The sequence below is a fragment of the Mus pahari genome, chromosome 6 (genome assembly GCF_900095145.1).
Source record: "Mus pahari chromosome 6, PAHARI_EIJ_v1.1, whole genome shotgun sequence".
Classification (NCBI taxonomy): Eukaryota; Metazoa; Chordata; class Mammalia; order Rodentia; family Muridae; genus Mus; species Mus pahari.
The window spans coordinates 13686970-13703414 of record NC_034595.1 but is presented as its reverse complement, the minus strand read 5'-3'; the positions used below and the strand labels follow the sequence as shown (position 1 = coordinate 13703414).

Genomic DNA, 16445 nt, shown 5'->3' with positions numbered 1-16445 from the left:
AATGGCAGCCCAGTTAGTGGGCAGGGTCCAATGGCAGCCCAGTTAGTGGGCAGGGTCCAATGGCAGCCCAGTTAGTGGGCAGGGTCCAATGGCAGGCAACAGTCAGAGACAGCTCCTCCTCTTCCTGTTAGGAGTCCCACATGAAGACCAGGCTGCACAACTGTTAGGTGCAGAAGGCCTAGGCTTGTCCCAGGCATGCTCTCTGATTGGCAGGAGTTTCTGTGGGCCTAGGTTAGTTGATTTTGTAGGTTTTCTCGTGGTTCCCCAAGCTCTCTCTAATGTTTGGCTGTCTCTGCATCTGAAGAAACATGATTTTTTTTTTTTTTAAATAAGTGTTAGTATATGCCTTATAATTCATTAATGTCTCTGGTACAAGGGCCAAATATCCATTGTACTTTCTTAATTATTGGCTTCATTGCATTGGGAGAGCCTAGAAGATCGTTAAGCACATTGGGTAGATTTGTTAAGCACATTGGGTAGAATAGTTAAGAAAAGTATGTGTGTGGCTTGTTAAATCTCAGGAATGATCTGTCCTTGGGCAAGGGGCTTACAGGTTAGAGGCAAAGTTTTATGGATTAGTAAATTAAAACTTAAAAGATAACTTTGATTTTCACATGTGGTGGCTTTTAATTGTATTCTCAACATTTGGGCGGTGGAGGCAGGAAGATCAAAAATGAGAGATCGTCTTCAACTACTACAAAAAGAAAAGACAAAAGAAGTCATTACATAAACAGACTGTTAGTTTTTCTTGTTTGTTTGAGATGCCTTGCTGGGTGACTTTAAATTGAAGGTATAGACCAGGGTGGCCTCCAGGTTGTGACAACATGACCCTGCCTTCAAGTACTGGGGTTTCAGTATTATTATTATACCCAGCTCAAGGTATCAACTATTATAGTCTTTAAATTTTCATTACATTTGAACAACATATAGACTTGATATTTCTTTTATCTGAAAGCATTCTGGGTTATTATGTTTATAAAGCAATAATTACAAAGGCAAAGCAAAAATCCTTTCAAAAACTTTCTAAGAAGAAACATTCAGTGCTGGATATGAACTTATTTTTAAAATGTTAGTTGTCATATAGTGTAGAGCCTCCATAAATAAAAGCACCTGGGAATTTCAAAAGCCTACTAGTTGCCTAATAAATAGTTGAGTAACCTAACAGTTACTCAAGCTGTAATTCTGGGAATCTCCTCTAGTCTTTCTCCCTCTCCGTGTCTTTCTCTCTCTTCCAGTCTATTTTTAGCTTATTGTGGCTTAGAATTCATTTATTACTAGTAGTCCGGGTTGGCCTTGAATTCCTAGCAGTTTTACTGTTTGAGCTCTTGGACTGGGGTTATTGGTGTGAGCTATCACACCTGAGTGACTGTTCTCTTTTTAATATTTTAATTGACAGTTGGGTTAGCCTAAACTGGCTTTTTTGTCTTTTAAGGTCAACTTCATGGGTTTTTTGTTTGTTTGTTTGTTTTGTTTTTGTTTTTGTTTTTAATGGTCTGATGTAGTTCATGCTGGCCTCAAAACCTTACTATGTAGCTGACGATGGCCTTCAACTCTTGAGCTTGCTGCTTCTACCTCTGAAGTTAGAGTGCCCTCAAAGTGTGGGTTGGGTCATCATACCCGGCTCTGTAGTGTGTCTTCACCGTGGAAGTTACTCTACATACTCAGTGACATCATTAGCTTGCTCTGCTCTTGTCTGACCAAGCAATGACTGATACTGGAGGAGAACAGTGTGGATGCATGTTACATGCAGAGCTAGCCTGTTCTGTTTCCACTGTTCTTGGGACAAGCTCGCCATACCTGGACATTCTATTCTTGGCCCGCCTGAGGCACTTTTCACTATCTGGGAAAGAGGAGGGCATTTCAGTGACATGACAGTTGATGTTGATACCCTATTTTCCTAAGGGAGTATGCCATCAGGAAAGGGGTTTAGAGTTAGGATGAAAAGTTCTCTGGAAGGCTCATAAAACCATTTTTTTAGAAAGGTCAGAATGTACTGTCATAGTCAGCTATTCAAAAGGAGTCTGCTGTTACTAGAATTTGGTGGTATAACAAGAGCAGAGACAGAAACTGGGAGAGGATAAAATGCTAAAGTAGATACAGCATAGATATATTTTCCCAAACTTTTGGCCATAGCCAGATGACTGGTGCCTGGTTAAATTCAGAACTGCAAGTTACAGCTATGTCTGGTTAGGCCAGTATCTATGAATGTCTTATATCCTGTGCCATCCTAACCAGTTTCTCCCTCTATGGGATGTTTTCCACCTACTAGTTCTTCTCTCTAAATTAGTGTAAAATTCTCACAATTCATCAGATGGGTATTTAAGTATGCTTAGGTCTTCTCTGCTTGAAAATACTCTCATTCCATAGTCCACTCTAGATCTCTAATTGTCTCCTCTCCTCAATATCCTTTGTGAGTTTTGTTTTGCTCTGCTTTGTTTTCTAGCTAGGCATCATCAGCTGTAGACACCTAAGGACATACAAACAAGTATGCTCAGGATTATAAAGCTTGAGAGTGGCCTATGGGGGGAGAATATTCCTTTTGATTTTGGTCTGTTGCTGCTGTGGGAGCACACATCCCTTGTTAGCAGACCATGAGATAGGTGTGCAGAGAGATGCTAGAGCTGAGGGTTTAGAGTCCTTCACTGTGGACATGTTGGTATTTAATTTGGATTTGTTTTGATTTGTTTTGAGACAGGGTTTCTCTGTGTAGCCTGGATATCCTTAAACTCACTCTGTAGAGCAGGCTGGCCTTAAACTTAGATCCGCCTGCTTCTGCCTCCTGAGTGCTGGGATCAGAGGCTTGAGCCACCACTGCCCAGCTTTAATTTGTATTCTTAAAAGTTTAGCTGCTATTTGGTAAAAGGAGGTGTCTATTCCATGAGTTGTACTCCGCTTCTTAGGGTTGCTTTCCGGCCTGGTCACTTGCAGTTCTTTAGCTGTTTCTCGAAAAAAAAAAAAAAATGTATCATTTCTGAATGAAAGCTGAGAATTTGATCTGACTGTACATAATAATTTTTTTCATAAAACAGTTTACACACCTGTAGATTTGGCTGTGCAATATATTGATCTACCAGATTTTGTCCAAAATAAATGCTGTAACCCATACCTTGGTGACCAAAATTATTTAGATTAGAATCTTGGTGCTAGGATTATAGTTAGTGGTAGAATGCTTGCCTAGTATATCCAAGGCCTAAGTCCCACAACCACAAAGTAAGTAAATAAATCTTAAAAGTCCTCAGTCATTTTTATTTTGCTTATCTACTATGTTCTTTGGGGGATTTGTTTTTATTGTGTGTGTGTGTGTGTGTGTGTGTGTGTGTGTGTGTGTGTGTGTGTGTGTTTTAAACATGTATGGGTGTTTTGCTTATATGTATGTCTGTGCACCATAAGCCTGTCTGGTGCCTACAGAGGCTAGAAGATGGCATCAGATGCCCTGGGACTGTAGCAAGTGTTGTGAGCTGCCACACGATTGCTGAGAATTGAACCCATGTCCTCTGGAGAACTGCTAATTCTCCTAACTGATGAGCCTAACACACACACACACACACTCTCTCTCTCTCTCTCTCTCTCTCTCTCTCTCTCTCTCTCTCTCTNCACACACACACACACACACACACACACACAAACACACACACACTGTTTTGCTTTGTTTTTTAGGATTGAACTAGCACTGGTTGGCCTGAAACTCAAAGCAATCCACCTACCTTGGCCTCCTGAGAACATATGCTGCCATTACTGGGCTTTTGGGTTTATATTGTTTTTAAGTCAGGGTGTCATATAGCCCAGACTGGCCTTGAATGGGCTGCTTAGTAAAAGATGATAACCGTGAACTTCTGATCTTTGTGCCTCTGTCTCACAGGTGTAGGTATGCATCACCACATCTGCTTTAAACTGTGTTGGAGGCTGAATCCAGGGTTTTGTGCATATTTAGCAAATATTACCTACTGACCTATTGGTTTTTTGTTTGTTTGTTTTAAGAGATAGGGTCTAATATAGCCCAGGCTGGCTTTGAACTCCACCTCTCAAGAGCTGGGATTATAGGTGTGTGCCACCAAGTCTGGTAATGTTTTATGCTCTTAATTAAAGTTGCTGGGAAATGACCAGTAGGAAGAAAGAACTCACTAGTGACTGTATGACTGTGTTAGAGAATAGGAATTTTGTTTTCTGGTTTCTATATGGCCTCGCTCTAAAATGTTTCTAATTCTCCATCCCTTTTCTTTTTTAGGTTTTCAAAATAAAAATAGAGTTGCAATTTTGGCTGAACTGGACAAAGAGAAAAGAAAATTACTTATGCAGAACCAATCTTCAACAAGCCACCCTGGAGCTAGGTATTGGCCGTTCTTAATCGTCCTTACAGGGAAAGCAGTGCCTCCAGCTCTCTGGAGGTCCCATAACTCTCAGAATTAGGTCTACACTCTGAGCTTCCCTTACTCACAAACTCCTGTGTTCATCGTCTGCTCATTCCTGTTATAGCATGGCATTGTATGTCATCACGGCTGCTGTTGTCTGAGATTTGTTCTGCATACCCGTAGATCCCGGTACTTAGCACAGAGCCAGCTATCTAGTAGCTGCTTTACAATCTCATGAATAAGCGACTGCCAGGTTCTTCTAAAAGTTCAGTTTGTTATGCCTGTGTGGGACATGGCTCTCCTAAGTTTAATCATCAGCAGACAATGATGTTTTACTGTTGATGAGCATCATGCTGCTGGCTAACAAACAGTTTTATAAAAAGTCCGGTGTGGTGGTGCGCATCTTTAATCCCAGCACCTGGGAGGCTGGATTTCTGGGAGTTCGAGGCCATCCTGGTCTACAGAGCTAGTTCCAGGACAGCCAGGGCGACACAGAGAAACCCTGTCTCGAAAAAACAAAAACAAAAGAATAACATAATAAGGATAATGACAGACTGAGTTAGAGGGGCTGTAAATTATGGAACCTATAGCATAGATTATTTGAATTCCCCTACAGATAACATAGGCTTTCTTCATAAATTAATATAAATAATGGGAAAGTGGATGCTTTTATTCTAGAAGGTCTTTTAAAATTTTTATTAAGTTTTATGAGATGAATTTGCTATGTAGCCTCGGCTGGTCTAGAATTTTGTGTCCATCCCTGAAATCCTGGTATTACAGGAGTGCACCACTATAATCAGCTTAGAGATGTCTTTGTGTCCCTACAAAGAATCTACAGAACCTGAGCGCTGACTCAGTGGGTGACGGGCTCTTTCACCAAGCCTTGACGCCTGGGCTCTGTCCCCAGGACTCATGTGATACAAAGAACTGATCTCCACTCATGACTGACACAAAGCAAATTACAGTAAAAACCTTTCTAAGAGAACTGATAATGAAAATGGTAAGATTCAGTGTAAATCCATGCTGGCTTAGGGATTGGTTCAGTGGTTCAGTCTGCTTAGTGAGCTTGAGGCCTTGGGTATGATTTCTAGTACCACAGATTAAAAAAAACAAAACAAAACAGGTGATACTTCTTCAGATTTATTGTACAGCATTGTGATTAGTTAATAATTATGTGTACCTGAAAATTATGGAGATCTTGTATCTATCTCATAATAAAAAATATTGGCATATGATGGATTGGTTATTCAGTTTGATTTCATAATTTTAATGTAAATGATATCAAAATACACCATAAATATGTACAATTTTATATGTAAGCTGAACCTCGATTTTAAAAAGTAATTTACTATAATAAAAATGTGCCAATCTAATAAATCCCCTTATATAATTAGTTTTTAAAAAAACATGAGAGTGTCTCTGTGTTTGGTAGCCAAGTAACCAAGATTTCCATTTTAGCATCTCCCTCTCCAGACCCTCTCTTAATAAGGACTTCCGGGACCATGCTGAGCAGCAGCACATCGCCGCCCAACAGAAGGCAGCTTTGCAGGTGAGCGAAGGGAGCTGACCGTCCGGCTCTTCATTGTATCTCAGTGGGGCAATAGCAATCAACTTGCTCCACATATAATTGCGGTGGTTTGCCAGTGTTCACTCATGCCCGAAGGGATTGAAGGGCCACTATAGTAATAATGAAAGTGTCTTCTACAGTGTTAATGTAACGTGATTGAATCTCTGCTCTGCTTTGTCAAGGGATTTCTTGTTCACAAAATAATTTGGATAGACAGAATGATCTAGAAAACTGAACTGGCTAATTTAATAGCATCATAAATATTTTCAATTTTCCACAGCATTACTTTATGTGATTGTCTTCCTAGGTTACTCTTTGGATGTTTTCAATGTCTACACTGCTTACATGGGAAATATTTCAGAGCTCTTACTGTTAGGCTGTAAGTGATGGTTCAGCTTGGAAACAAAGTCATTGTTTAGTAGTATGTTCATCTTAGATAACTGGGGTTCACAGATATCTTCCGTGAAACGCCTTCTTTTTTTTTTTTTTTTTTTTGATAGGTTATCTGTGTAATTCCTGTAATATCAGTACTTCAAGGGTGGACATGGGATGATCTTTCTTGTAGTTCCAGGCCAGCTTAGGCTATGTAGCAAAACCCTAGATCATAAAACTTAAAAAAAAATACAAATTTGAAAGGCATAGTGTAAATTGCCTTTGCTTTTAAGCAGAATCCTGGAATTAGAAAGAACATTATAAAAATCATCTCTCCTTTAAATGACAAAAGAGAGGCCTTTTTTTTTTCAATTTTTTATTAGATATTTTCTTTATTTACATTTCAAATGCTATCCCGAAAGTCCCCTATACCCTCCCCCCACTCTGCTCCCCTACCCACTCACTCCCACTTTTGGGCCTGGCATTCCCCTGTACTGGGTCATATAAAGTTTGCAAGACCAAGGGGCCTCTCTTCCCATTGATGTCCGACTAGGCCATCTTCTGCTACATATGCAGCTAGAGACACAAGCTCTGGGGGGTACTGGTTAGTTCATATTGTTCCTCCTATAGGGTTGCAGATGCCTTCAGCTCCTTGGCTACTTTCTCTAGCTCCTCTATTGGGGGCCCTGTGTCCCATCCAATAGATGACTGTGGGCATCCACTTCTGTATTTGCCAGGCACTGGCCTAGCTTCACACAAGACAGCTATATCAGGGTCCTTTCAGCAAAATCTTGCTGGCATGTGCAATAGTGTCTGGGTTTGGTGGCTTATTATGGGATGGATCCCCAGGTGGGGTAGTTTCTGGGTGGTCCATCCTTTCATCTTAGCTCCAAACTTTGCCTCTGTAACTCCTTCCATGGGTATTTTATTCCCTATTCTAAGGAGGCCTCTTTTTTTTTTAATCGAGGAGTAAATTACTGATAGTTTTACAATGAGTTCCTTTGCAGCCAGCCCTGCCTCAACATTGGTGGCTTCAGTCATCAGTGCCTCTGTTCTCCACAGGCTGCCCCTCTCTCCTCTCTCCCAGGCTTTTTGTCTGGTGACCTTTGTTGCATTTCTCCCCATGCCAGAGAACAAAGAGCTCCACGGAGACAGATGAAGAGGCGCTAAACACATGCCTGATACCTTGTGTTAATCCTAATTGTGTTATTATCAGTCCATGTAAACAAACTAGATCTTAGGAATTCAGAAAGGATAAGGAAGTTTAATGCCTTGGTTAAAAAAAAAAAACATGTGACTTTTAATAACTTAATTGGTTTTGGTTTTTGTTTTGTATTTTGTTTTTATCTTCCTCAGCATGCTCATGCACATTCATCTGGTTACTTCATAACTCAAGACTCTGCATTTGGGAATCTTATTCTCCCTGTTTTACCTCGCCTTGACCCTGAATGAAGAAAGTGCCTGTGATAAGGGACCTTGTAATATCAAATGTCAAAGTTCTCACTCAGCTCTATACAAACTGACTTTCAGAACTTTGGAGAACTTAGCTTTTGTTTCTTTAAAGAAAGGAATAAGTGAGGGAAAGAGAAGAGGAGCTGGGCGCTGAGACCTTGGGGAGCGGCGGCGGCGAGGACCTGACTGTGCTGGCCGAGACATTGGACTTCTTTGTATTGCCATTGGACTCTCCCTTGGACTCAGAATCACTTAGTCTCATGAAATCTGCATCACCTTCAACAAGTTGGACTGAATTATCATGTGGGAAGCCCTGGGTTTGACCCCATCACTGCACATACAAGCTCTGACGACGGACGGCCCATGCCTGTGATCTCAGCACTAGGGGAATAGAGGCAGGAGATTGGAAGTTCAAGGCCATCCTTGCCTAGGTAGTGATTTTGAGACCAGTCTAAGGTATATGAGACTGTGCCTCAAAAATAACCACAATCTCCCATAAGAGCCATTAATAGTCATAACTTTAAAGAGACGAGGATGCTTTTTAAAAAAGTAAAGAACGGGCTTTGTACTTTGTGGTTGCTTGTGTTAAGAAACAAGCTTTCTAGACATAGGCTCTAAGCTGGTAACTAGTTCTCCTGCTCTGAATTTTAAAAGAAAACTCCCCAAGTCAGACTAATCTTAAATCTTTTTCAAATAAATGCTACAGTGGTAGCAAATAAATGATGTGACTAAATACTGTTATGAAAAGCAGCTTAAGTAATATGGTAGCTGTAAATGAATGTGTACTCTCACTTCATGTTGCTACAGAAGTGGTGTGCCTGAGTGCTTTTATTTTCTATTTTTTATCTAATTGAAAACTTAAAATTAGGCAAATTAAGGCCTTTTAAATCATTTTAAATAAGGTTAAACAAGTTGCTCAACAGGGCCAAACTTGAACAAGAACAGAGGTGCTTATTTATATATGTACCTCCCACTACCCTCCCTTTGCCCTATAGAATTAGAATTTGATTAAAGTGTGAAAAGTATGGCTTGCTTAGAGAGTCCTATAATACCTTACACAAAAATTGTCATGATTAAAATTCTATTTTCTGAGGGAGTTATTTTGTAAGGATCCTGTCATTTTCTGTACCCAAGGATTGAGCCTAGGGCTTTAACAGTTATGGATGTGTTGTTTTACTGAGCCCCGTCACCCTGTGTAACTGGCTGCGTCTCCACCCTCTCTGCTGTTGGGGAATGTAAACATTTTCAGTTGGGTCGATAGTCAGTTTTACTCCCTTCTGATAGTTTGCTATAGGTGTTTTCACCAGCCACATACGCCGTCCTGCTCAGTGTACGTGAAGCAGCAGTAAGCAGTCTTGCTGATTGTCCAGAGTCAGGTGGAACCATCCCAGTCACCACGCTGCTCCCTGTGTCTGCTGCAGACCCAGGGACCCTCTTGCTCCTGCTCCTCAGAAGCCCATTTAGCTTCTCTCTGCACCTCCTAGTAGTCTTCCTTTTCTTGAATTTCGCTAAGTTTCTATTCAGTGAGATCCTTGACATACTGACATGGTTCTAAATCTATCTACTGATGTTAGGAAGATAAAGGGTGTGTATAGGTTTTCCACTGTTGAAACCTTGCCTACTATGTGACTTTGTAATCTAGGTGCTTGTTTTCCCTTCCTGTGTCAGATAAAATACCCTGATGGGAACAGCTTAAGGGAGAAAGGGCTGATCTAGATTCATAGTTTGAGGCACAGTCCGTCATGGTCAGGAAGGTCAAGGCAGCAGGAGCTAGAAGCAGTTGGCCACATCTCATCTACAGTTGAGATGTAGAGAACAAGTGGATACTACTGTGCTGTCTTTATGTAACCAGTATTCTAGCCAGGGAGTGATGCCACTCAGCAGTGGGTGGAGCGTCTACCTCAGTTAATGCTATCAGTAATTTCCTAAGGCATGCCCGGAGGCTCATCTTTTGGTGGTTCTAGGTGTTGTCATGCTGACAGTCCAGTCCCCCTAACCAGGAGGACTTTCCAGTGGTCCTCTGCTTTGGGTTTATACCCCTTTCTGTGGGTGCCTATTAATACCTACTCTGGTATATGCTGTGTTTGAGGACAAAAAGGTCACAGAGACCTACATATGGGAGGTGACATTGTTGAGGATCCCACTCTGGCATTCAAGTTGTCGTAAAGTAAGCAGTTATGGCACAAGACAGGCATCTTGGAGTACACTACAATCTGACTAGGGCTAGAAGTCTGTAGATGATAGAACTGGCAAGGGACTGAAGGGACACTCAGACAAAGGTCACATTTCCAGCCAAGCCCAGTGTGGTGGATCATGCACATGTAATCCTAGCACTCAGCTAAGGCAGGAGAATCACTGAATTCAAGGCCGGCCTGAGCTACAGAGTGAGAGCATAACCCTCCTCCAACCCCCAAAGAAGTGTGAAAAAGAATGAGTTTCAGGGATGAAACTGCAGTGTTAAAGATAGCGCTGGACTCAGTTGAAACCCTGAGTGAATCCATTTCTGGGGTCATGGGTGGGAAGTGCATGCCACGCCATCTGTGACATGGGAACAGCACCAGGCAGTGGTGGTGCACACTATATAATCCCAGCACTCGGGAGGCAGAGGCAGGCGGATCTCTGAGTTTGAGGCCAGCCTGGTCTACAGAGTGAGGTCTAGGGCAGCCAGGGCTACACAGAGAAACCCTGTCTCGAAAACAAGAAACAGGAACAGTACACAACTGACTGTTGTACTTATTTAGGCCAGTATTTTTCAAAGTACAAGTCTCAGCCTGTTTGAGCTGAAAAGGCAGCTTGATGGCTTAATGCATTGTATCAGCATTAAATAAACAAAAAAATAGAAAAATAAAACAGTGTACTGCATATGTTAATAGGCACGTTAGTTTCAAATATGTTCTGTAACTGTATGTCTGTGTTTAGTGTATATTCTACTCTATACATCTTCAAGGGCAACCAGTTTGGTTTTTCTCCCTCTGGTCCTTTATCAGTGTGCCCATCCAGAATAATCCCTGGTATGTTGGGTAATTATACCTACTGTTGTTGAAGGAGTGAATATAAGAACACACCCAACCTTGATTGCCACATAAGAATTTCTCTCTGGCTTATCTTTTACATAGTCTCCCACTGAACCTGAAGCTCGCTGGTTTTGCTAGACCACCTGGCCAGCAAGCCCCAGGGGTCCTCCTCCTCTTCAGTCCTGGGATTATAGGCACATGCCAGGCTTTTATGTGGGTGCTAGAGGTTGAATTTAGGTCCACATTGCTTGTAGTGTTACAATTTGAGCCTTCTCTCTACCTTCCCAAAAGGTGTTTGTGTATATGTTTTGTATTTAACATGCGACATGGAAGATAAATTTTGACAGCCACCAAATAATTGAAATGATAGCACTTTTATGGTGTCAGAATAAAGCCAAAATGGCTCAGTAGGTTTAGAGGCAGGTATGGTAGTTTTATTCCTCCCACCATGGGATCAGTGAGCGATTGCGATAAATCATCTCATTTCTTTGCTTTGGCAGGAAAGAGCCTCATGAGCTCAAAGCCTAGTTAGGCAAAGGTTTTGGCAAGATACAGTTCTGAGAGAACAGAAGATGAACACAATTGATAATTTGATTCAACCCTACCAGCAGATTCTCCCCAGTGAACACAAGTTCTGTTGCAACTGCTAAAGCCAACCAGTTAGGAAGTGCTTTCCCTACTCATCTCTGCATTGGAGTGCTGCACAGTGCGTGCCCTTAGTGGTATTTTTTTCCTCCCTGACTCCCCCCCCCCCTTTTTTTTTTTTGGTAACAAAGAATGAACATGGACCATAAACATGGATGGAGGGCGGACACTGTCGTACGATTACATCCGGTCATGTCGGGTGGAAACTGATACCCTTGTGCTGGTGAGTCTGGTGAGAGAGCTGAGGAGCTGGGCGTGGCGGGACAGGTGAAGTCTGTCAGAGAACAGCATTTAAGCTTCACTTACAAGATGGAACATGTTCAGACAGGAAAAACAGTATTTAAAGCAAAGGTAATGTCTCCATGGAGGCAGGAGGATGTCAGGAATGCGGAAGCCATCATGGATCAACCAAAGTATGATTTAGCTGGAAAATTGATTCTGATATTTTAGAAATTACTCTTAGGTGGACTGGGACTATAGTTATCCAGAGAATGTATGACACATAAAGAAGTTTGAGATTCCGCCCCAGCACTGATCCTTAGAAAATGAACCTGAGTCTTATACCCTTTGGTATAAGCTGGGAGCCTGAACATTTAGGGGGCATGTATGTCAGGTAAAGAGATGAATAGATTTGGCCCTCATCTGCTCTTAGAAAAGGTAAACTTGGGAGACACCAGAAGAGCGTGAACAGTCCTCCCCTCTAGCTGCGGCTCTTGCTGTCTTCCCCATTTCACTTTGGACCCTTTTTCCAACTTGCTTTTTAGCTCTCCTCTCTGGTTTCTAGTTTAGATTTGTCTCAAAGAACTTTTAAAAGAAAAGGCCAGATACCACCAGAGTGTTATAATTTTTACCAAGCTCTTCTTCCTGTTTCGTCCTTCCTAACAGTCATATCTTTATTGGCCACATTTCATTGTATGGAAGCTGACTCAGCCATGTGTGCAGACATGGGCCTTACATGCTACACAAACCAGAGTAATTCCCCATTGCAAAGTACCAGTTGGGTAAGTCCCACCTTATACAGTCCTCACATTCCTGGAACACAGAACTGGTTCAGGTGCGACTCAGGAAAGTCTGCTGGGGTTTTAGAAAAGTTATATTTTCTCATCTGAGAAAATTTCAAAAAGGGATGCTCTTCAGATGGATAAAGGGAAGTATTGCTGTTGACAGCCAGGTGGCCATGGTGTGGAACCAAACCTTGGAATGAAGGCACCACCCTAAAATCACATGCCATGACTTAGTTCAATAACCCCAAGAATCCAGCCTCCCTTCTAAAATGTCCAATTTGTGATGCGATGAGTCCTCACTAAGGTGTATTTAGGTTGGGGTCTGGTGTTTTTTGTCACTTGTCTTACAAAGATCTTCATTCAGAGTGCTAATGTACCATGTGGGGTAGGCAGTGGGATCTTAGAACTCTAGTGTTTTGTTTTGTTTTTCACCACATAGTGCTGCTTCAGCCTACATTAGTATGCTATCTTTTATAGCCACAGAAATTGTTTGCTTATTTTTTTAAAGATTTACTTATTATTTATATGTAAGTACAGTGTAGCTGTCTTCAGACATACAAGTAGAGGGCGTCAGATGTCATTACAGATGGCTGTAAGCCATCATGTGGTTGCTGGGATTTGAACTCAGGACCTTTGAAAGGACAGGCAGTGCTCTTAACCGCTGAGCCATCTCTCCAGCCCCTTGTTTGCTTATTCTTACCTCCCTTGCAGCTCAGCCTCCACGTACCTGCAGACCTTCCATGACACCCTTTCCTGATTATTTCTCCACTGTGTGATGTGGAACTTTTGGTTCAGTTGCAACAATCCACATATGCAACACAAGTTTGCCCTGGTGCCCTACGCCCCCATTCTTTTTTTCCATTTTCTTTTTTATTAGATATTTTCTTTATTTACATTTCAAATGTTACTCCCTTTCCTAGTTTCCACTCTGAAAATCTCCTATTCCCTTCCCTCTCCCCTGCTCCCCAACCCACCCACTCCCATTCCCAGTCCTGGCATTCCCCTATACTGGGGCATAGAACCTTCACAGGACCAAGGGCCTCTCCTCCCACTGATGACTGACTAGGCCATCCTCTGCTACATATGCAGCTAGAGCCACAAGTCCCACCAGGTGTTTTCTTTGGTTGGTGGTTTAGTCCCAAGGAGCTCTGCGGTTACTGGTTAGTTCATATTGTTGTTCCTCCTATGGGGTACACCCCCATTCTTATATGTGCTCCTCTCTCTTTGGAGGTGGCAAGGTTGGACTTCTCAAGAGATCACAGATCATGAGTCCATACCCTAGCTGTAAATTCAGACTCTCACCACCATTGCCACTATGGGGATGTAGAATGCCCAGAACACTCAGTTTGACCACCATAACTATATCTTTAAAAAGCCCCATGTTCGAGGCCAGCCTGGTCTACAAAGTGAGTTCCAGGACAGCCAGGACTATACAGAGAAACCCTGTCTTGAAAAAACCAAAAAACAAACAAACAAAAAAACCATGTATGTGCTGCGTGGTCCTTTACATTACGGAAGGGCTTTAACTGCCTCTTCCTAAGCAGTGACCACTGCTGCTATTGTGGAGCCACCAGCAGTCCATAGCCACTTCAGTTGGACCCTGCAGATACCTAGTCTCCAGATCCTTGACATCTTTTGCTTCCAAAGCTGCCAGAGGCGTGTGGAAGAGTCCAGGGCAGTGAGAAAAAGAAGTGCTGGGCATGGCCAGAGCATCTGCAGGAGATGGAACAGCACCAGAGCATGGGGTGGGCAAACCATGTGGCTTAGGAGTAGCAGAGGAGGGACTCCTGGGGACAGAAAACAGTTTCACAAGTTCCCTCAGAATGCTGGCTTTCATCTAACTGCCCCGCATCCTTCTGTAGTCCAGCCTGGGTTCATTCTAGATAAATGTACACCCTGAGATCTAAATTCATATGCCTCTGTTCTTAAGAAAAGATGAGTCTCTTTCCTGTCCCCAAACCTAACATCTCCAAATCCGATGGCACACATCTTCTTCCCAGCTCACCCTGCAGCAGGTTTTCTGCGCGCAGGAAGACAGAAGACACCTTACGCGTTCTGCTAGAGAAGCAAGGCCTACAGCCACAAGGCCTTCCTGCCTGAATGTGTCGATCTCTATGTTAGCATTTTGTACCTTAGCCAGCCTTGAGGAACTAAGAAAACAGGCCCTGAGTAATTTTCTGGGCTCCACATAAAAGCTGCAGTTGAGAAGTATTTAGATAATTTAGGACTCTGTGTGCTAGCACTGTGGGAGTGGGTGAGACTGCCCCAACAAATCACGTAAGGTTGACCGTGTAAATGAACTTCAGAGGATGAGATGCCTGACAGAGAATCTAGAGATGCAGCCGAAGAGCCAGAAGAGCATCGTCTCGGTGTTCCAGCTGTGAAGAGACACCGTGACCTGGCAGCTCTGATCAAGGAAACCATTTCCCTGGAGCTGGCTCAGGGTTCAGAGGTTTAGTCCATTATTGTTCTGGTGGGAAGATAGCATGGCATCACACAGGCAGATGTGATGCTGGAAGAGCACCACATCTGGATCCACAGGCACAGGAAGAGAGGGATTCTGGGCTTGGAATGGATTTTTTTGAAATCTCAATGCCCAACCCCAAGTGACACACTTCCCCCAACAAGGCCACACCTCCTAATCCTTTCAAATAGCGCCACTTCCTGTTGACTAAATAAAGCTGTCGCCAAAGTGTGGCTATGGTGCTAAGCAGGATCTATAAGGCAGGGAACTTTACATGTTTTTTATATAGATCTAGACAGTTAACTGCATTAAAAAAAAAAAAAAAAAAAGGAGTTTTGGAGCTGGAGAGATGGCTCAATGGTTAAAAACACTCGCTGCTCTAATAGAGGACCCAGGACCCACAGGGCAGATCACAACTGTCTGTAACTCCAGTTCTAAGGGATCTAATGTGCTCTTCTTACTGTCAGCAGCACTAGGAACTTGTAATACGTACATACATACATACATACATACATACATACCAGCAATACATATAAATTAATCTTTACATTTTTAAAAACAGAATTTGAGGCAGAGGATGGTCAAATACCTTGCTTAGAATCCCAGAGCTAGGAAGAAGCAGAATTGGAATTTGGACCTGAGTGGCAAATTGAAATTAGTCATAGATGACGCTTTTCTTTTTGTTTAAGGCATTTACTTTTGACTTTAATATAAATTTTATACATCTACCAACCCATCCACCCATCCATCCGAGACAGGGTCCCTCTTTATATCTCTGGCTGGCTTGGAACTTATGGCCTTGAACTCACAGAGATCTGCCTACTTCCACTTCCCAAGTGCTGAGATAAAAGGCAGGTGCCACCAGACATGGCACTAAATTCAAGTGTTAAAACGAGATCAGTGTAAATAAAAGGCATCAAATAAATAGCACAATAAGTGACCTTGGAAAGTGGCATGTAGTCTGAGTCCTGGGGACTGCATGCTGGCTGGCAGCTGCACTGAGAAAAACAAGAGCGCAACCAAGTGATGTGGAGCTGAATTATCCGGGTCTGCCTAGGACTGCACATACAATACAATGGGAGAGGCAAGATCACGCCTCCCTGCCTGAGAGAGGTCAAATTGCATCCTTTCAATTCTGGGCTATTAGCCAAGGAACAGACAGCAGTAACAAAGCACAAACACAGCGTCTCTATTAACTGTCAAAAGTACACTTGTTATTGCTACATTAGAGAATCTAATGCTCTCATAAAAATTGACTGGGTCCTTTAAATTTGGCCAAACTCTTAACGATGATTACAGCAGCTAAGTGTGTTAGAAACATGTTAAATTGCCTCTTTGATTGCATGCTGAGCATTTTAGCACCCGAGTACACTGTAAATACTCCAGCAGGAAATGTTTCTCGTGTTTATTTCTTTGGGATCCCCTGAGAAATATAAGAATCTTGTTTATTGTTGAGATGCTTCTTGTTTAATGTCGCTCACATCTGTCCCTGGCGTCTTCCCAGCAAAAACAGTAGTGAGAATGCCACGAAGGAGAAGAGGGAATCTAAATACACAGGAAGAGGAGGAGGAAGCAGGA

General features: G+C 42.4%; 1 protein-coding gene across 2 annotated transcripts in view; it reads left to right on the top strand.

Annotated features, from left to right (window-relative positions):
* The window catches only part of Inip (INTS3 and NABP interacting protein), a 12666-nt gene extending 4431 nt beyond the window's left edge, over nt 1-8235 (top strand). For both annotated transcript variants that reach the window (XM_021200613.2, XM_021200611.2), the window contains 3 exons: nt 4226-4328; nt 5808-5898; nt 7645-8235. In XM_021200613.2, coding sequence (XP_021056272.1) covers nt 4291-4328; nt 5808-5898; nt 7645-7740 — 225 coding nt within the window. In that variant the 5' untranslated portion in view covers nt 4226-4290 and the 3' untranslated portion in view covers nt 7741-8235. The remainder of the gene's footprint in view (nt 1-4225; nt 4329-5807; nt 5899-7644) is intronic.
* Nucleotides 8236-16445: the final 8210 nt, after the last annotated feature.